Source organism: Thunnus maccoyii, chromosome 23, assembly GCF_910596095.1.
Source record: "Thunnus maccoyii chromosome 23, fThuMac1.1, whole genome shotgun sequence".
NCBI lineage: Eukaryota > Metazoa > Chordata > Actinopteri > Scombriformes > Scombridae > Thunnus > Thunnus maccoyii.
Window position 1 is genome coordinate 17,417,771 of NC_056555.1, and position 22,462 is coordinate 17,440,232.

The 22,462-nt window shown below is 40.8% G+C and overlaps 1 protein-coding gene across 4 annotated transcripts in view; it reads right to left on the reverse strand.

Moving 5' to 3' along the window:
- Positions 1-22,462, reverse strand: part of si:dkey-97m3.1 (fatty acyl-CoA reductase 1) — a 58,345-nt gene that overhangs the window by 28,853 nt on the left and 7,030 nt on the right. For 3 of the 4 annotated variants that reach the window (XM_042403250.1, XM_042403251.1, XM_042403249.1), the window contains one exon: positions 4,294-4,581. In XM_042403250.1, the coding sequence (XP_042259184.1) occupies positions 4,294-4,581 (288 nt within the window). Of the gene's footprint in view, positions 1-4,293; positions 4,582-9,115; positions 9,147-22,462 lie in introns of those variants that run through there. The other variant, XM_042403252.1, reaches the window with a different exon arrangement.

The window sequence follows — 22,462 nt, forward strand, 5'->3', positions numbered from 1 at the left end:
GCGGTCGCAGCTATGAAGATGCTGCACAGCCTCAGAGGTGGAACACAAGACTGTTACTGGGATCAACAGCCGGCTAGTGGGCGGGAAAAAAGCACGCCACTGAGCAGGAAGAGAGGCTCTGTGTACCCAGAGGCCTACTTGCATCAAGTGCCTGACATGCCATCGAGTGCCTGGCACCGCAGCCGAGGACTGCAGGCATCTAAACATTTCCACCGAATCAAAAGTATCCTCCGCACAGACAGACTCAGCTTAAATGTCAAAGTCAGTGCGGTGGAGATGCACAGAGACAATGAGATTCCTATCGGTTTGTCCTTTTCCTGCTCGGGGCAGCTCCCCTGATTGCATCCTTTGAAAAAAAAAAAACACCACGGACATATCTCTGGTCGTTACCTAGCAACAGGTGGTAAGAAAGATACCGGCCCGGCTTGAAGGAGGAGAGGAAGAGGATACTCGAGAGACAAAACCACTGTCCTCCTTCAATAATTATCCCGATTCTGAATAGAATAATCCTGGAGCGAGGACTCGCATGAATACCAATTGGTACTTGAGGCTCGGTCATGGAAATTTAATGACATCTCTTCTGAATGCGGCCCGAGCATGAGTGAGTCTGTACTTGGCAGCGTATCAAGCATTGTCCTGATAGCGGACACTATTAGAGTGATGACAAATCCGATGGAAAATTGTTGAGGGGGAAACACTGCCAACGTTAGTGGACGATAAATGATATGTTGGTATCTATGATAATATTTTTTTTTTATTAAAATGGAGCCATGTCAGGTTTACTGTTTTTTCCTCATCTACGTGGCACTGAGGTGGGATGCGGAGATGCTGATATCACCTTTTGTTCTGTTTGGGCTTCATCAGGCTTAACAATAACTCCCTTTACACCAGACGAACATGACATTAGGCTAAAATCATCCTCAGCTCTCATCCAGATAATTTGGTTCTTTGAACCTGGTTTGAGGACCGATTTGTTAATCTTAGATGAAGTTGTATTGAATTACAGTGCGCGCTTATCTTGGAAATAAAAGCAACATGAGTAGGGAATCAAAACCATGATCAACAATTGATATATATGATTGGCTGAGAGCTGATCATATGACTCATGGACTTAAGTCTGATTTTATTTCTATTGTTACAGGTGTTATTGTGCTCCACATTGTTTCCACACTTCCATACAATTAGTTATTAAGAGTGAATGCACACAGTGAGGTTGAATCTCATTAAAATACATATAGAAGTAGTTTTGTTGAAGTAAACCTCATCATGTTCTCTGCCTGGGTTCTTCCACATCATCTTACATTACAAATATACCTCTAAAAATGAAACAATTAGATTTGATTGTGTATCTAATCTAAATAATATTAAAGCCAAAACAATTAGTTCAATCATCAATCGATGGAGTCGATCAGCAGAAAAATAATATGCAACTATTTCTATCAATCATTATATTATTCTCTTAAAAGCAAAAATACCAAACATTCACTAGTTTTAGCTTCTGAATTGTGATAATTTGCTGCTCTTCTTTGATTATATATATATATATATATATATATATTAAAGCCTAAAATAATTAATCTTCAGACTAATCGTTAATGCAAAGGATCATTAGATTCAGTCCTGAATTATGTGGCTAATTTTCAGCAAAGTTAATGATTTACAGTCTGTACTCGCAGGGCACAAGATGATGTAAATACATTTCATAAGTTTTGGTGTTGAAATGAAAAATCTTCATCATAAATATTGTTAAAAGCCACATTTTCTGGTTCCATTGGTCTGATATAAGTTAGAAACTCTTAGTTTTTAATTTTTCATCATACCTATAAGAAAGCGAGACGTTTGTATCTGTAAATTACTTAATACAGTATGTTCAAGTCTTTTAAAAATTGCACTTTTGCAGGTTTGTTTTTGCATTAAATCAGACTTAACTGACTTAACCCAGGTGTGAAGAACAGTATCATGTATTGTTTAGCAAATACATAAGGAAATGTTTGAGTATCGCTCATTCTTTTCTTCCTTAAAAGCCACAGCAGAGGAGGAACGTGCCTATGAAAATAAATAAATCATCCCGCTTGTTCCTCTCTGTCACCTCGTCTCCCAGTCTCTACTGTGCAGAAATTACAGGGTGCTGTGACACTTTTACTGTTGTGTCAGTGTGAACTAATTACACGTTGAGAGGTATTCTGTGAATGGCGGACGGGGCGCGGGCATCACGCTCACCTTAACAGAAAGGAGAGGGAAATAAAAGAAAAGGAAAACACACACACAAGGCAAATCTTATTATTACAATTATTAGTATTTATTATTACTAAATTAAGGAGCAAATTTCAAACTGCTGCTCCGCTGCTATCACAGCAGTGAGTGGAATAATGAATGCAGTGGGAAGGTTCAACGAGAGCGGTAAAAATAGACGCTATTAGAGGGAGACGGGGAAAAAAGAAAAGAGGGGAATACAGAGAAAGTGTGATTTTCTTAAGTGCACTGACAGTTTGAGGCCAACAACACCAAAACAGAGCAGAAGCACGGGGGGCACGCAGCAGCTGTTTCTGCGCACATCAATACGCGCCCGGTGTCGATCCTCATTAAGTCCCGACATAGTTTGGCGGATTTTGTTGAGTCATGCTTTGCTGCTCAGCCTGATACAGCTGACGCCACATATTTGGAGTTCATTCCCCCTTCCTACATCTCCTCTCCTCTCCTCAACCTTGCTTGCTTTTTCTACTTTCTCCGTCTCTATGTCCTCTGTTCACCTCCTCGCTGCCCTAAAACCTTCCCCTCTTCATTATCCACCCACCTCCTCCTCCTCCTCCTCATACACACTAGAAATGCTCAATGAGATATCTTCTAGTTCAGTTAACCTTCTAGTATTCTTCATCAGAGTCCTCGTTTTGCTCTCTGACTCTCTCTCTTTGTGGCTCGCCCGAGGCTCACGGATGAACTATCGGACTCTTCTGGGGTCACGAAGTTCACTCTGCCATGGTAACGACAGCTGCCGCTATAATTCATAGGCAAATTTTTACTACTCTATAAACACACTTACAACAGGAATCCCATTTTAACAGCTCTGGTTTTGAATGGCGATATGAATCAACAGCCTGCTAGTCAAATGTCCTGATGTGTGTCTCCCGGGTTGATGGCTGTATTAAACTGATAAATGGTTTTAACAGAGATCACGGGTGCTTCAATGTGTCACTGCGCACATGTTCAAACTGCAGAGAAGATGACAGATATCATGAGGGCTGTACCCGAATCCACGTTGAATCTGATCCACAGGGTACAGGTATGTGATGAGGTTGCAAAGGCTCTAAATACTTCCATACCCGTGAGCTTCAGCTGCTGTCAGAGGTGTGAATCACAGCTGTAGAAAACTCAAAATGCTTTGTTGTCGCAGGCTGTCGTGCTGCCAAATTTACCCAGGACTGACCGAGGACCTGAGAGTGAGTTAATTTAAGCTGCTGATTGTATTATCAGTTTTCTGCTAAGCGTGATCTTTAGCCTCTGTTTGTCACTGTCAGTGAGAATTAAGCTCAGTGTTTCCTACCAAAACGCACCTTGAGAGTCCTAATTACTCGTCTGCTTGTGTTTTTTCTGTTCTCGAGCTTGGTAGACTTTTCTAATAACCAGATGTTTCCTAACGCGGGGTCTTATGCACTGACGATTCAACCAGGACTATTTCATACCCATCCGAGCCCTTGAAGTGCTACAACTGCCACTCACATAACATCGTCTATGAAGAAAATAACTTTTGCATTCGGAACCCCTGCTGCCTAAAAATAACTCCTCGTCTCTATTTTGAGACAAAACAACGTCTGCCATGCTCTTATCTTGTGTTGTTCTGACGCGAAAATAATCTGATGATTCACCTGAAAGCATAAGATTCAAACAGGAAGCTCATCAAATGATGTCAATCATTAACCCTTTCAGAGGCAGCACTAAACCTGACATGTGTGATGTGTTTTCATGTCGTTGTTGAGGCAAACCTAATCAACATTACTCACTAGTACTGTATGAATAACAATAAGTGCACTGTTTTAAGTAATCATAATAAATCATTAATAAAAATGATAGATTTAATCTTAAATCTTGAGCACCCATCCCTCCTATTTTCAAGGTTACCCTTGTACACACTGATGTAATTTGTTCCTGGATTATTTAATCTATCAATACTTCTACGTTCATATTCATTTTTGATATCACTTGTAGTTTGTCAAACAAAGCAGATGGTAAAAGGTTATAATATGCTGCATATAACACTGTAAAAACATTATCCAACAACGCACAATAATTCCTTACCTTGCACTTCATCATGTCGCTGACCCTCTGCTGCATGGACTGCCCGGCTTTGGGTCTGACCAGGAGGTAGAGGGCTTTGACCTCTGGGCAGGACCTCAGCAGCTTCTCTACCAGCACTTTTCCCATGAAGCCCGTGGCTCCTGTGATCAGCACGTTCTTGCCAGCGTAGTACTCTGCTACGGACGCCATGCTGCTGCCCGCTGTGCCGCTGCAGATGTCCGTCAGTCTGGTCTGTCCGTCTGTTGCCTGCTCTCCTAACCCGTCCAGGTCCCGGCCTTCAGACAGCTCCTGTGAGAGGGAAGAGGAGGAGGAGGAGGAGGAGGAGGAGGAGGAGGAGGAGGATATGAATATGAGGGCTGGCAGCCACAAACTTTTAATACTGTATCAGGAAGTACTTGTGAAGCTTGTGTGCAAGTGCTGAGTACAAGTAATGAAGTGATCTAGAATCACACTGATGTGATGGCAAACGAGAGGAAGATGCGTGAGTGTGCGGCTTCTAATTGCTTCAGTTTGATATATTATGGCCAGAAAAACACAATTTCAACAAATTCAAAGTGTGGAATGGGGGCGATATCTCTCTGTTCTGACCTTCAACGCGTTGGAAGACGCATGCAACTAGTATGCAAATGATATGAATATTCATAGAGGGAGATAGAGAGGGGGCGACGTTCAGGGGCAGGCTGACATCAGCTTGTGTGTGTGCGTCTGTGTGTTTGGTGATGAGTCCACAAGCACAAGCTGTGCTCTAAACAAGTAGTGAAATCTAACGTCTGCGTGCAGCGAGGGCAGCGACTAATGACCGTTTCTATTAGATTAAAAACGCGCCTGTTTTTTTTTGATTAATTGTCGAGTCTTCTCATAATTGAGGAAAACCAAACGGTGAATCAAAGATATTCCGATCACGATGACAGATTAAAACAGGAAATCTTTTTTTTCTAATTGTTTGACATGTGTGCTTGATAAATTGCTTCAAATTATTCATCTAATTTTCATTTCAGCACTATACAACCCATATACCCAAGAGACTGATCTGAAAGCACAAATGTTTATATCAGGGCTGCGACTAACTATCATTTCCATTATCAATTCAATCGATTATCTGATGATTATTTTCTCACTTGGTTGATTCTTCGTATAGTCTATGAAGTGTTAAAGAAGTGACAATGTCTCAGAGGACACAGTGGTATCTTCAATTTGCTTGTTTAGTCTCACATACAGTCTAAATGTCTGACAACTTTGATTTGCTTTGCTTGTCTTAATCGTAGTAAATTGAATATTTCTGACATTTTTGTTTTGTTTTGCGATGTTATACAAGCCAAATGATTAATCGAAAAACTAATCAGCAGATGAATAGATTATGAAAGTGATCATTAGTTGCAGCACTAATCGATTTGTTCTGTTGTCCAAACAAAAGATTTCAGGCAAATTGTAGTTAAATAATTAACAAAATAAGTCACACACGACAGTGAAACACAAATCACTGAGTATTTTATGGGTAATTTGATTTCAAGCCCTTCAGTGAAGTCATTTTTACTGAAACGTAACCATCTGAAGCCACCACAACATGAACACACATACACTCCTCTGGGGTGAGACACCGAGACTTTACGCCTCTACCATCGCCCTCAATCAGACAACTCGGGACAAGATGTACAAGTAGATGTACAAGTGAATCACCAAATATCACAATGAACTGGATTAGCTGCTCCCAAAGTTACTTTAAGAACACGTTAATCTTGTTGTGGAGACGTTGCTTGACATCACCGGCTATCGCTTGTGTTTTTTTTGTGTAATCTCTCTCGTTCCACAAGGTCTTAGTTGTGTGCGAAGGGAGTTTTCTCAGAATGCAGCTTGTCGTGTTGACTCAGGGTTATCCTTCGCACGATGAGATTTACACGGCGACACATTAAAGCCCACATTAGCCGGGAGCCCCGGTCAGCCATGACTTTTACACACTGAAACGCGGGCGCGCGCACACACACACCTGCTTCACCCTCCAAAGACACACATTTACTCAAGATAAGGTGACCCAGACTTGCCCTCTGTCACTCTTTCAGTGATTTTTGACGTGTTTCTGGATGTCCAGCCGCCCTCATTCTATGGCGACCTAATTGGATCAATTTCTACTCTAATGGCGGTTGTGTAATGGACTGTGTCTGCTTATTTGGGCCAACTCAATACAATAAATCAGGAGCTGCGTCTGCTGCTTTATCAGTGGCGGGAGGCCAGGTCGTTTGGAGTCCTCCTGATTACTACAAAAAGACGACAGATGGAGACTGATGCGGCTACCCACTTTCAGCGGGCTCAGCTACTGGTCGACTGATTCGTGACCGGGCCCCGTCCCCGGCGCTGAATTGAGGCAACAGCAGAAGCAGCAGCAGCTGGCTTATGGAGAAATTTGTCAACCGAGGCGCTTCTCCTGTGGTCCCTCGGTTTTGGAATGAGTTCCGTACTCTATTCAGTTGACTGAATCCTTTCCCCGTCTTAAAAAACTGCTTAAAAAGGACCTACTTCATCCAAGAGTACATACTCAAAAACAAAACTGGGCACTTGGGGGGGTTCTCCTTGATCTGCTGTGGCTTGAACTGCCAAATAAAACACATTTAAATGTAAATTTAGTTTTCCAGCCAACTTGGTTCACAACTTCTCCACCAGATTGACTGTGAAAAATCTTTTTGAGTCTCAAACGTTCACCCTCCTGTGGGCTCTGAAAAGTCAGCTCTGAAAAGCTGGAAGCATGCTCGCTACTCTGGAGGACTACAACAATGATGCAGAGATAGAGCATTTCAGGTGGTGCTTTAGTGCCGTGAGCAGGCAGGTGATGTAGCACATAGGCTGTGTATTTATCTCTGCTGGTGGTGAGGTATTTGATACTCAAAAGACAGATTTTTGGTGGACTATTCCTTTATAGGAGCCATTATAACACCTAAAATACACTTCATGTTAACTTGAAACATGTGATGTCGACTTTTTATCGTCCCTGGTAAGTTTCCTGCAACAGTTCGAGTTGACTGATGCACTTTAGTGCTTTGATCTGACGTGGTGAACGTTGTGTGTATGAGGCCTGTCAAAACCCACTTAGACAACAATACTACAGCAGGTTTTTTAGCAGCGCTGGAGGAAATGAGAGTGTGTGTTTATTCCAGCGGGACAATGGCTGCAGAAACTCCTCATGCACATGGACGTGGTATTCACATGAGTACTAACAGGAGTGTGTGGCCGACACACACAGACACACACAAGAACTTTATCATCGAGTTAATGCAGAATTAAATACACAAACTAATTCCAGTGAATTTCAGCTCTCAAATATTTGTGCTTCTAGCAGCTTCTGTGGGAGTGAAAAGCAACGTTTGGATGGTTTATAAGTCAAGATTTGGGGCAGTGACACTAAAAAAGTGAACTTAGAAACCAACAAGGCCACTTTGGTTTGTGGTTGGAAAGCCAGATTAAGAGAAGCTGCTAGCTTTTTGAAGACAAGCAACGTCTTTAACTGCTTTGCTTTATGTATAATCCACATGCGAGAAAACGATGACACCACTGTGGGTTTTATTGCTCTTTCAGTTTATATGGTGGCTGTTTTAGACTTTGAGCCTATTCCCATCAAACAATAACTGAGAATAATGGACAGCCGTCTAAGCTGTCACGTGACCTCAACAGTGTTTCCTCAGTGACTCAGAGCGAGGACGGCTGCAGCTACGTGCCTCTGATCAAAGCATTGTGTTGGATCGTGTGGGCTAAAAAGCTCACAGCCACGCTGCCAGTGTTGCTGTTTATTTGTGTGCAACCACGACAACGATGGAGCGATGCAAAACAAAAAAAAGAGAGTGGATGACATCTTCCTGTCTCCGGCTGGCATCATCCTCTTTTCCAATCCAATCACAGAAACGAGACGTGCTCGGTCCTGTCTAACCTTTGCCAACGAGCCTGTTAAAATGCGGGCTTGATGGGATGCCTACTTGTAAGATTTTTTTTTGCACTTGGCAACAACAGCGCGACGTTTAGCCAAGACCGACGCTTCATCAGCACTTTTAGTGATTCATGATTTGTACACGAGATGCGTTTTCTTTTTTTTCCCTCCTCTGCTTCTTTCATCCTCTCTCCTGGGCTGCAGATTCCCGACAAAGTCTGCCCAAAGACAGAAGACAGAAAAAAAACCAAATCCTCATGAGTCAAAACGTGGCCCAGATAACAAAACTATCTCGTATTTACTTGCTTTCCTTCCATTCTGCCGTCTGTGCATGAAATATTGAATTACACCCCCTTACACACACACACACACACAGAGAAAGAGTTGTGTGTGTTTTTGATTTATTCTTCTACTGGTTTGCAGTGGGAAAGGAGGCATAACAGAAACTAAAGCCTGGGTTTCGAGCAAAGAAGCCAAGTTGAGAGGAGTTACACAATTTATCCACAATTGTTCAAAATATGGACTCGTTTCCAACAGAGATTATCTTAATCCTTTTTTCTATATATCACAGACAAGGTAATATCTACAGATTTGCTACTCTGTATGCACAGGCAGCCAGATAAAAAAAAAAAAAAAAAAAAAAAAGGAGGTCACAGTCAAGGTCCTCTGCTGAGGCCCCTGACATTCCTGCTCTGTGCTTCGGAGCGCAACACACAGGACGATAGCATTAAATTCTAAGACACGAGGACGAGGGCGGGCGGAGGGGGGGCTGAGAGTCACTACAGATTACCGCCTGACAATGGAAATGTTCCAGCAGCTGGAAAAGTGTTGGAATGGACGTGCACATCCAAGATCCGCAATACTCAAACACACACACACTACTGTATTCTTCTTAAAGTCGGACAACCCCACCTCCTGCCTGTTCCGATGCGCGTCAGTCAGGCTGATGATGTCCAGTCACCTTCTGCTACCAGCGAACATAGAAACAGAAGATAAACTGGTTACGTCGAGGCATCCAGAGGAATACAAATGTGATTATAAGGGCTGGGTGTTGTTTGAAATGTTTTAATACTGGTGTCAATACAGTATCTCCTATATCCTGCATAAATGATTAGAGCTGCAAGTAACAGTAATACATTTCAGTATTTATTATGCTGCTTGCTTTCATGATTCATCGTTAAGTCAGAATACAGAAGGTCAGAAAATAATGAGAAGTGTCCATCCTGATGAAGTTTGGTTCAAACAGCAGTTCAAGATATTCCGTTGACTGTCATCGGATACGTAAAAATAACAGAAATTATTCACATTTTAGAAGCTGGAACTATTGGATTTTTGCTTAAAGAAAAATGATTTAATTATCAAAATTGTTCATAATTATTTTTTTGACTCGCTCCTCGAACACAGAAGTGGTTTCTGATGTCTTAACGAGCAGCAGTACAAAAACTTTGCAGAAATCACTTATATTAGGAAATATCTGATCAATGAATATGTAAACATGACCTGACAAAGTATTTAATGCCATTAGTAGATGTGTTTCATTCTCTGACACACTTATTGATCAGTTATCAATAAGTATACAGGTTAAATACACAGTGTTGTGATGAAAATATAATTATTTTTACATCATTTAGTCCACCGTTTTCTAAAATTGAGGGTGAAATCCACCACAAAGGTTTGCAAGATCAACCTAAAGGGTTATGAGATGATTGACATGGTGGGAAACACCATAAAAAAATACAAAAAATGATTCTTATTTTACAGAGTTTTCTCTAATTTATGCTTTATTCTTTACATAACACGTAATAAAAGGTTGGGAACCACTGAGGTAGACTGTGGCCATTTAAGAAATCATGAAGAGGAGAAAACAGCGTTGAGGGCAACATCAGACACACACTACAGTATCCTGACACGCATGAATGCACACTTTAACATTCTGCTTCCTGAGGCTGCCAGCATGTTTATCTTTATCATGTTATAAATTACATAAGCGACAAACTTTGAAACTGTTAATTCTTCCAAATACGAGAAAAACAACAAAACTTACAGTCTTGTAAATTTCTCAACTCGTCCTCGTCAATCAGACGGATAGTAAAAGACAAGCGGAGCAAAGGTCAGTTTGCTGTCTGACAGCATTAACCTCGTTGTGTCATCAGCGATGAATAAAGGGCGCATCGTCTTTAGAGTCTGTATAACGTCTTGAAAGGAAAAGTCAAAGAATTGAGCAGCAAGGACGAGAACTAAAACCTTAAGGGACCAGTGCTTCTAAGGTTATGATGCCATCTTGAAAAAGCACCGTGTCATGTTCAAAGTCACTCAGGGTCATTTCAAAAATAAAGTTTAGAGATGCTCGCGGTATAAAGCTGCAGAGCTTCCTCGCTGCTGCACTCTGCCCTTATTTCATGTTTCCCTTTTCTTCTGACTTAAGGTTTTCTATTTTTTTTTTTTTTTACAGTCAAAGCTTCTCTCCCCAGGAGGTCCATGCTGTTTGTCGGAGGCGGGTTGTTTTAAGCCGCAGCTCAGCGGTCCTTCTGCTGCCTCCGGCCTTTCCTCACACAACCCCTCCATTAGTGGGTCAGCTGAGTGCTGCCGGAGAAACAGGCAAAAATCGAGCTCTACAGCTGCACGCTGGTTAAGACCATTAAAAATGGACAAAAGCCGACAGAGGCAGGAGGAGGGGGGGGAGGGGGGAGGGAGTGTTGGAAAAATAGAAAGAGCAAAATGCTGCAAAACGCAGCCAATAATTAAGGCAGCGTTAGTCAACTTGAATGCCAGTTTCTAGCAACACAAAGGAAGAGTCAGTCCCTTTCAGTAAATAACACAGTGCCAAAAGTGTAGAGAAAACCCCTCTGAAAAGCTCAGTTAAGTGTACTAACACTGTGGGCAGTTGTTTTCACATCCCAGTGCCAACATGAGGACCTCTGAACAAAAACAGGTCCGACTGGCGGACTGTGGAGCATTTCAGGAATGAGCTTCATCCTTATCCAGCATCCGAGACGCCCAGAGCAGAAACCACAACTAACACAGGAGCTGGCACGTCCTGCGTCTTCAGGTACAGACTTCACCCACCCCACAGCGAGTCTCGAGCGACAAAGAAGGTATTAGGATCACCTGTAATGACTGCAGGATGATATTATGTGTCTGAGCTTTAGCTGAGTCGTGCTTAAACGTCTTCTGTTTCGTGTCTTTGTGACAGGCTCAAGTAGAGAGGAAATGAGCCGGTCCTGTCTTTCTCTTCACCCACAGGGAGTGGAAGAGGGTGGGGTAATGACCTGATGATAAGATTAGAAAAAATGAATTAGCTCCTGTAAAAAAAAAAAAAAAAAAAAAGTCACAAAGCTGAGTGACTTTATTATAACCATCAGTCAGAGATGTCCACTTGTGATGATGTACTTCATGCTTTAATTATATCCTCATCAATGCTTCTGATCTCTTTCGCCAATGTACTGCATTCCCCATCCTTGGTCCTATTCTAGTTAGGGCTGAAACTAATACAAAACCTTACAAACAGTCCACAACCCAAATATATTCAGTTTATTATCACAGAAGACTAAAGAAACCAGAAAATGTAATGTTTACCGTGTTCTTATTTTAGCGTGTTAGCATGCTAACTCTCGCTAATTAGCACTAAAAACATATGTCATGTTTGCAGGTATTTGGTCAAACCAAAGTTCTTACAGTTCATCTACTGAGTATCATGGACATCTGTACTGAATTTGGGAATATGAGAATCCATCCAATAGTTGTGGTTGTTTAGAGAGTGTTAATATCATTGTGGCCCTGAAAGAAAAGTTTGGGAAACTGATGATGTTACATCCAGTAGCTGCTGGGAGATATACAGAGAAATATCTAAAAAAGTCTCAACAAGCTCAATCTCAACAACTGTTGGATGGTTTGTACAGTCAGTCTGGGGCAAAGTGGACTAAAGGAAGCTGCCGTCTCTGAAGTCGTGCTGCTAGCGTAGCGTGGCAAACAAACTTTTTAAGTCAAAGTTTGAGGCCTCAGATATAAACCAGCCACGTACACTATTCCCATCATGATGCATCATTAAACATCTTTTGCTGCATCCTCCAGCTGGACTCCCCCGCTCCAGTATACAAGGTTGTGAAATTGCCCCTTAAAACAAACCCACGTAATTGCACAGCACTTTTCCCAGGATTGCATTACCACACGAAAACCGGCAGGTCTTCTACTCCACTTCATTTTTTTCCGAGGCAGCTAAAGGCTAATCTAATTAGAATTAATTATATTAGCCGTGGGCTTCAAGGGTTTATAAGCAGTGTCTCTTTAATTTGATTTTTTTTTTTTAAAGCATGAGCCAGTTTCACATCTACACATGAAGGTCGTTGCTCTATCAGATATCTGACCACGGGAGATTGAGTAGTGTGTCTGAGAGGTGATGTTTCTGCGTGTTTGCATACGCGTGCATCAGTGTATTGTCTACATTATGTCTGATGTCAGAGGGACTCTGCTGTAATCACAGCGGCCGTCCCTGAGTGACGGAGCCTGTCAGCGCTGCGGTGTCAGTTTACGCCTGGCTCAGACCCAGACTGCTTCTCTGTACTCTGCTGAGTGCTGCAGCGGGGCCGAGAGGTCATGATCCTGCGCCGTGTGGTCATCGCAAATCCGACGCGCTTCTTTCGAGCGGCAAACCACACCGTCTGCCTACTTTGGATGTAATTAGGGATCAGGTGGTAGCCTATCATTTTCTAGTCTGTGTGTGTGTGATTTCAACTTTTCCCTGAAGAAACACAGTGAGATTAAGAATAAAAAGTCTTGAGAACGAACCGTCCTGACACCTATATTAATATTAATATACAAAGAACTTCCAAGAAGGCTGTTAAGTGTTCAGCATTAAAACAACAGTGAAGCGTTGAATTATAAAACACTGCAGCTGCAGCAGGAGTGTGAAAAGTAACTGAACTCATCTGTGATAAAAGTGATAACTTGGGCCTCAAATGTAGTTTTATCAACATAAAACACACATAAAACTGCATTTAATTACCATTTACTGCCTAATTAATAACATATCAAGTCAACTAGAGCTGAAACAATTAGTTAATTAGTCAGTTGATCCACAGGACATTACTTGGCAATTATATTGTTAGTCAATGAATCGTTTAGGTGCTTCTTTAAAAAAAAAAGTGCCAAAAATTCACTGGTTACGACTGCTCATTTGTGAATATTTAGTGGTTTTCTATGATAATAAATTGAATCTTTTTGGTTTTGGATGATTGATAAGACAAAATAAACAATTTGAAGATGTCACCTTGGATTTTGGGAAACAGATTTTTAATCTTCTGACTTTTTACAGACCGAAACAAATTGAAATTTTGATTGAAAACAGTCTGTACATGCAGGTCTTGAACATACGATCAGCAGCTTATTTCTACAAACTCTTCCAATCTTAACAGCCTTTATGAAACACTGTCCAGTCCACAGGAAGTTTACATTAGCTCATCCAGTATGAAAACCTGCTCACCCTTCTGAATGGCTTCCCTGAGGGCTGCCAGTAGATATGGCTGTAATTTCACTATCAAAAGCGAATTATTTAAATATCCTTTTACATGGAAAACTGTTCAAATGGCTTCGTTACCTGATTAACAACAAATTACATCACTTCACTAAATGCTCCTGTGGCAAACGCTGCACCAGCGCTATCAAAAGATCCACATATAGCAGGTGTATTGGCTCAGTGTCAAGGCATTTACAGGAAACGCATTACACAATACCAGCGATGACATACAATGAACAACTGATGATAAAGCAGAGGAGGAAGTAACAAGATGATATGATTGTTTATCAAGGAAGTTGTTTTAGATACACAAACTGAATATGTTGTATTGGACTCTACTTCCCCTCAAGAAAAACGCTGGTGAAAATATGTCAAAGAGACTCGTGTTAAAATAGTATTATTGCTCACTGAGATGTTTAGTGTTTGTCATGTAGAGCTTCAACAATGATTGACAGAAATTTAAATCGGCAACTATTTTCATAATTAATTAATCCAGTAAATTTTTAAGTAATAAGTCCAAACAGTCTCTTGTTTATGCTTCTCAAATGTGAAAATTTGCATCTTAAAACTGTAGTAATTAAACATTTTTGGGTTCTGTACTTTTAATCGGATGAAACAAGAATTTTAATGACATCATCTTGGGGTCTATGACGTTGATAAGATTATTTTTTGTTGTTGTCTGATGTTTTGTAGGCCGAATGATTAATTGAGGAAAAAAACGTTAGTTGCAGCCCTACTGTCAAATGGTGAATGGACTGTACTTATATACTTATATAGTGCTTTTCTACCTTAGCAGACAAAGTGCTTTACAGTTTTTTTGGCTCTCATTCTCACACACACACACACACACACACACACACACACACACACACACACACACACACACACACACACACACACACACCCCCACCCTCAGACACCGATGGCGGCGGAGCTGCCATGCAAGGTGGACACTCGGATACATCAGGACAGGAAGAGCCGCTCTACCTCCTGAGCCGCAGCCGCCCAAACTCTCATTTGACTAGGACTGTAAAAAACGATTCATTTGGTCTATAAAATGTCCAAAAATGGTGAAAAATGTCAATCGCCGTCTCCCAAAGCCCTCAAATGTCTTCTTCTGTCCTGACCAACAGTCCACAACCCAAAAGATATTTAGTTTATTATCACAGAAGACTAAATAAACCAGAAAATATTCACATTTGAGAAACTGAGAATTGGGTCATTTTTCCTTAAAAAGTTCATTTCTGTCAACTGTTGCAGCTCTACATTTGACGCAACATTTGAAAACAAACAAATACGATAAAGATTTGATCTCCATCATCACACACCTGCAAATAAAAAATGCATTTTCTCTGTGCCGTCTTGACCCTTGGACGTGACGGTACACACTTCTTTAAAATGACATAGAAACACCCGCATGGAGCCCAGCTGTGGTGAGCCCGGTGGCCGCTGACGATCCATTCGAGGCGGTCATTATCGCGACGGCTGACAAAAGGCCCTCGCTTTCAGCAGCCTGACAGTAACACATATGTAGACGTGCCGTGATGACAGGGACAGGCCTTAATTGGTGTGGCAGTTTCAGCCTCTTATCATGCAAACAGAAACAGACTCAGGCCACAGCTGCCCTGTCACTTACGCTGCAGGCTCGTTTTCCCTAATGTGGAAAGAGGGATAGGTCAGGATATCATTGAAGGTCAGCGAGAGATTCCATGAAGCCGCCTTCCCTGCTCCATGTAACATGTTAGCTGTTCACTGTGGGGCAGGAAGTGGGAAACATGTCGTCGTTTACCTGCTTTCGGCGGCGTAATCCAAATTATTTCGAGCAAACCGTAATTAATGACTACGGCTTTGACTCGGAGCTGAAACTGCAATTATTTTAATCATCGATCGATCTTTTAAGTCATTTATTGAGCAAAAATTCAAAACTTTTTTGGCTCCGGCTTCATGAGAGTTTGCTGCTTTTTCTCTGTTTTTAATCATCATAAACTGGTTGGATTTTGGACAGATTTTGGACAGAAGACAAGAAGAAGAGATTTAAGGAGACGTCACCTTGTATTTAAGGAAATTGTCAAGACAGATCATCAGATTTACCTCGATAATGATAAATGTAACAATTTAACAAAACATAATACATCTGTGGATTAATTTCCTTTGTCATGTGTGCTCACATCCTATTTAAATACAGTATGACTGAAGATACTGAGCTGTTGGCCCACTGGTTGGTGTGCATGGTTACAAAGTCTATAAATGTCAGAAAATTGTGAAAAATGTCAATCACCGTTTCCTAAAGCCCTCAAATGTCTTCTTTTGTCCTCACCAACAGTCCACAACCCAAAGATATTCAGTTTATTATCATAGATGACTAAAGAAACCAGAAGATATTCACATTTAAGACGCTGAAACCAGAGAATTTGGGCTATTTTTCTTTAAAAAATTACTTAATCGATTATAAAAATAGTTGCCGATTAATTTCCTGTTCCTGTTTCCTGTCATGACATTGACCCAGGGCCAAATTATGTTTATAATGAATCATATCAGATGGTTCCCGTTTTATTGCTGCGAGTCTCAAGTCAGTGTGTCAATACGTCCAATACGAAAGTGAATCTCTACTGACTCACTATCAGCTCTGATTACACAGCAGTGTGTCATAATCAATGTCATCAGAGGAGAAAAATGTGTTTTTTGAGGCGAGGCAGAGTGAACAGAGACTAATCTTTTTTTAAACTCACATTGCGATCAAGTGTTTGTTTGTTTTTTCCTTGATGTGTTTCAGATCAAGTTCAAAGTTTTGGACCACATATTTTATCTCCACCTGCCAGTGTGACATGTGATATATTATTAGAAAAACGTTAATATTGCGATACTGATCACTCAGCCTAGAAAAACAGCTAAATAATAGAGAACTCTGCACTCTTAATCTTCTCTCTTCTGAGACGTGTGCGTCTTATACATCCTCTACTTCATGACTGGAAGTTTTTGAACAACAACCAGCTCGCTTGCATGGAAACATGTATCTGTGACCGATCAGCTGACTGCTGCAAAGACAGATTCCAGTGAACGCTACGAGTAATGCACTACTTTACACGCATATCCGATAGCTTCACCTCTCGTTGCCGCCAGCCAGGTTTATAATTAATGACGAGGGAGCTCTGGCGTCAACTGGTGAGTCATCAGAGCATCTCATCCATCCATCCGTCCATCCGTTCTTCCACTCAGTATGCAGATTAGGTTCCGACGTGGAAAAACACCACAATAAACACTGATGGTTTTGAACACGAGTGCATGAACATCCAGATTATTTCAGATTTAAACGCCGCTAGTGGACAGATTACGATACATTAATGCAACAGGATTTCAACGCCATACCATCGTAATCTTTTTATCTTTGGGTAAATGTGACACAGGGGATCGCCCTCCTAAAATAAACACAAAAAGGTGTGATAATATCTGAAGAGCACACGACGGACTCATTACTTCTTCCTAGACATGATGAGCCACCGTTTAAAACATGTAAACACTGCGCAGTAGTTGTTGCCAATTTTGGTGAATAGAAGACAAATGAATCTGGGCCAGAGGGACAGAGTTGTTGTTGTTGTTGATGATGCGGGAGAAGAGTGTGTGTTTGCATGTGTGTGTGTGTATGTGTGTGTGTGTATTTCAAGGAAAAGAGGATGCAATCAGCTTTGGCTGTCTGCTGGGTACAAGACTGGGCAGTGAGATTAAAAGAAACGCTGCTCTATTCCTGGGATTTGACAGAGGATGTGGTTTCGGAGGGGCCACTTAGAGCCAGACCTTCTGGCCATCCCGACTGATGTGGTCCAACAGTGAGGTAGTGAGGTTTGACTTCTCGTTTGGGAAATGTGACGTCTGTTTCGGGGTTCGAGATGATCTTATGCTGCGTTTGAACAGGCAGAGAGTGTTCTTATTAGGGCTGCACCTGATGATTATCTTCATTATTGATTCATTTGATTATTTTCTTAATATTTTTGTCTGTAAAATATGAAAAAAAAAAAAAATGTCATTCACATGGCGATGTCTTCAATTTGCTCGCTTTGTCCGACCAACAGTCCAAAACCTAAAGATTTTTGATTTATTGTCACAAATGACAAAGAAAAGCTGCAACCCCTCACATCTGAGAAGCTGAAACCAGAGAATATTTGGCCTTTTTGCTTGAAAAATGACAATTATTCTATTCTGTCAATTGACTCATTGATTGATCGACTACTTGTTGCAACTCTAGTTCTTATTGTACCTAATTGTCCATTAAAACTTATAGGAACTTTATTTACATCAGCGCTCACAAGCAAAAAGGGTAAAAAATTCTCAAACATCTCTTGCAGTGATCTCCCCACTGAGAATCATCACCTGACTCTGCAGTTCCCTTCAGCTCTAAGAAGCATTTTAGCATCTTTCAGCTCATTGTTTTGGTTTACTAGCAACATGGTGGAGCATTTAGCAGCTAAACAGGAGCGTGAATACTGGTCTCACATTCATCAGGTGGCCAGAAACACGACTCATGCTAATGTCGCTCTGTGTCTGCTGGATGTGTAAATAAGCAGCTGTTTTCCAACTTGCTACAGTGGCTTAAAAAATAAATTAATTAAAAAAAAAAAAAAAACAGCAGCTGAAAAAGACGGATCAGTCATTTAAATTGTTGCTCTAATTGTTTCGCTAACACATTAAGCTAAAAGCAAGAAGTGAGAGCTTTGACGTGCACATCAGACACATGGGGAGAATATAAAAAAAGGCCACACAGTCAATAACAACTTGCCAAAGGCCTTTATTAAATACCAGAGAAACAGGGCTATTTACCGTCTTTGATCCGCCTGCATTCTCATTTTAACAAACTGCTTTATGGTTTACTTCAAAGCGGCCCTGGGAGTGGCTGCCTTTATCTCCCCTGCACCCCGCCGATACTGTAATTCATTGTGTTGCCTGTGCGGAAGATACGACCGCAATAAGCTGCTGCTTCCTCAATTACGTTCGACTAATCAGCAGACGAGTGAGAGGAGATGCCCAGTTTGATATATATATATGCCCAGGTCTGAGTGAAAGACAAGACTGTAAACTAAGTGTAAGAGGAAGCTATGCGTTGCATTGGCTGTCGGCCATATTGCCCTTGCGTTGGGCGTACATCCAAAAAAATCCCAGAAACAGACAATAAGGTTGGGCCACCTCTGCCACAGACATCCCTAATGGGGTCTGAGACGAGCATCAACACCAAATTAGCCCCAGGAGCATATCCTTTCTACTCCTTTAAAAATATATATAACACTGACCGGGGAAAGACACACTGTGTAATGAGAGTCAATTTAGAGAAGAAACTTTTCACTCTTACACCAGCTGAATAGCCTCAAACGTGAGCGTGTTGTCAGTCCAGTCGCAAACCAGTCGCAGCTTCATATGATGGAGAATCTGGTCTTGAGGAGATAAATAAAGATGCATGTAAATCCAACCGTCGTACGGCTCAAAATGAGGAACTTCTTGCTGTTCAGGTGAATTACGCAAGTGTTTGTGAGCATCCACAACAGATATAAACAGGAAGTAAACATAGCAACATAAACTTAAAAAAGTCCCTTCAGAACAAGGCCAATGATTAAGATTATATACTGTATGATAATATGTCATGGTACTTTTCTTCACCTAATATATGAAGGTAATTATAACGTCTACAGCACCTGCAGCATTATGTAGTGAATTTAATTTAAAAATCTCTTCTGCTTCACAAAAAAGGGACTTCACCTTCCTGAAGAGTAGAAAACTAAACTAGAGCTGAGGAAAATTAGTCAATTAAACGATCAGTCGACCGACAGCTAAATGATCCAAAACTCTTTTGATAACTGAATGAATTTTTAAGCAAAAACGTAAACCGTTCTGACTCCAGCTTCTCAAATGTGAGACGCTCTTCTTCTGTCATAGTAAACTCAGTATGTTTGGGTTTTAGACTGATGGAGAAACAACTTCAGGGACTTGTGGGCATTTTTATACAATTCTAACCTTTTATAAAAGGCAAGAAAGTGATTGGCAGATTAATCAATAATGAAAGTAATTGTTGGTTGCAGAAATACTTTTAACAGCAGTTAGGTAATCAATACAGCCAAAAATCTCATTTCAAAAACATTACAACACCCTCCAAGAAAAAAAACTACAAACATCAAAGGAAACAGACCTCATCCTGTAAATCAAGTTAATCATAACTCAGATCTATATTTAGCATTTCAGTCTTTCACTTTGACTTTAAAACCGTCATCACAAGGGAGGTAAAAACATCTCAGTGGCATCGATTAGACTGATTGATTGAACATTAATATATCAACATCATCATGCAAACAACTTCAGTTCCTTTGAAGCATTTGGCTTCAGTTCATACAAACCTTCTGTGAACATCACTCTAAAAGCTTCTAATGAACGTTTCTACCAGCTGATGACGACAATGGTTTCAAGAAAATGGTCCTTTCTTGGAGTGACACTCTTATAAATATCTCCTCCTTTCATTCTGCATTAGTGGCCGTTATCATCCATTAGCTTCTACCAATCCAAACAACTTCTCTGTCCTCACTGTAACTGGCACCAAACTGGTTTACAGATTAGAACCTTTGTTGTTTTTATCTCTAAACCATGACAGGAAATTCCTCACATAAAAGGAAGTACACACACCATCACATGAGGCCTTTAATTACTTCTTTTTTTTTAAGCTTCAATATCAAATCAGATCACCTATTCAATGGGGCAAATCTGTAGTGTTTGGATAAAATTTATACCAGGAATTGTTGATGTTCTTGTGTTTGCACAACCTGACAATGTCCAGACTACTGTGTATGACTTACGCTGCCAAAAACAGCTCTCAAACTATGTGAAAACAGTTGTTTTTGCAGATGAAATTGATGTTTTTGCCTCCTCTGATGAGTGTGGAGAGGTTATTGGATCATAAACTTGCGGTTCACTCATGGGTGGCCCATTTCTCAACAGCTGAACTGTCTCTTATACAAATCAACTTTTGTGTAGTCGAGTTGTTTGGACATGTGTGAACACAAATTGCAGCTCTCGGGGGGGGGGGCGCGGTACGGATCTACCTTGCGAGGGCGGTGAGTGGCGTTAACCCTCGTGAAAAACGTGTAATCATGGGAAGGGAAGGGTTGGGTTCGACTGGCCCCGCGCCGCCTGCAGTATCACATTTCTGGAGGAGTCACTCAACAACGCCCATGACGACAGATTAGTGTAGCTGAGAGAGTAATGTCGCAACACCTGCCTGCTCAACACAAAAACTCACTTCTTAGGCTGGAATATAATTTGTAAGTGTAAGTACCATAAGTGGAGGTGAAGAATGTTCCCTCCCTTCAGTCAAGCTATCAGCAAACAAGGTCAGACAGGCTTTTAGTAACAACCATTTACATTCTCTCACAATGCGACTGTTGTTTGATGTCAAACATACTCACCCTGCACTATGCATTTATTTCTTTCTGTCTGTTTGTAGCTTGTTTCTGAAAAGTTGTTATTATAATTTCACTTAGATGCAGTCGACTATGATCTCTGCATAGTGTTCAGAAAGCCTGTGCGGTGGTCGCTGGCTCTATTAAATCAACACTGGTCCGGCAGTCGCTGCCAGAGAGTGCCTCTAAATCCTCTCCATTACCCTTCAGTGACATGCTGTTAACAGAGCACCCATGTCCACGTGGGGCTCAATGTCAAACGGACCACTGAGATATCCCCCCGTGAGGATATCGAGAAGCTCACAGGAAGCGCAGACGGAAGGTGACTGATGTTAATTTACAATTACTACAAATCACGTGTACTTTCCTTCACAGTTCACTATCTTGCGAAACGAGCTGCTGTGTTTTAGAAATTTTGATTCAGTTTTTCCAGGCAGACGTTGTTTTGCTTTCCAATAATTTTTATAGTTAGATATGAAAATTAAATCAATTGAAATTAATTAAACAGGGCTTGAAAATGTCTATTTATTCTGATATGTAGCTAATTTTTGGTACAGATACCAACATTTTTTGGACATCTTATTTTGAAAATAATATTTTCTTCAAACTTCTTTCCAACAATTTGACACAAGTATCTAAACACAAGCAGCCGTAGTGAATACAGTCTAAAACTACTTGATGAAAGAAGAAGGAAACTGCATTATTAATCTGACGAGACATTTGATGGCAGCTTTCCATTCTTTGTTTCTACAGAAACCTTTTGGACAGAACCAAAAAAGGACTACTCTTAAAATGTAAACCACTGATTCCCAAACTGAAGGTCCAGAACCCACCAAGGGGTCACAAGATAAATCATGAGGGGGTCATGAGACTTTCCACTAATCTTTACTTTTTTCCCTCTTTTGAATTATTGAATAACTGTATTTATTCAGGCCTCTAAAAATTATTTAAATACAGCGATCCAAGAAAGACTGGTTTTGGTTGAACTTGTCACAACATGGGTCACAAGCCAAAAAAAAAGGCTGGGAACCACTGATATAATCCACTGCAGTCAACAAGTTTGCATTCATTTTTGTTACATTATTTTTAAAAAGAGTCTGCAAATCAATTTTAATACCATCCAGAAATCAATGGAAACCAACTGATGCCTTGAACAGCAGGAAAAACACTTTAAATTCTAAAAACTCTGTATTGAGCGTTTGAAAAAGGTCAGTAAAAATGTAAAAGTATACATGATCATTGATATTTAAGGAGCTAAAACTTGAAAACACACCGGTAGGTACTTTAAACTGTTGCTGAATGTAGCTGGCTCTTTAA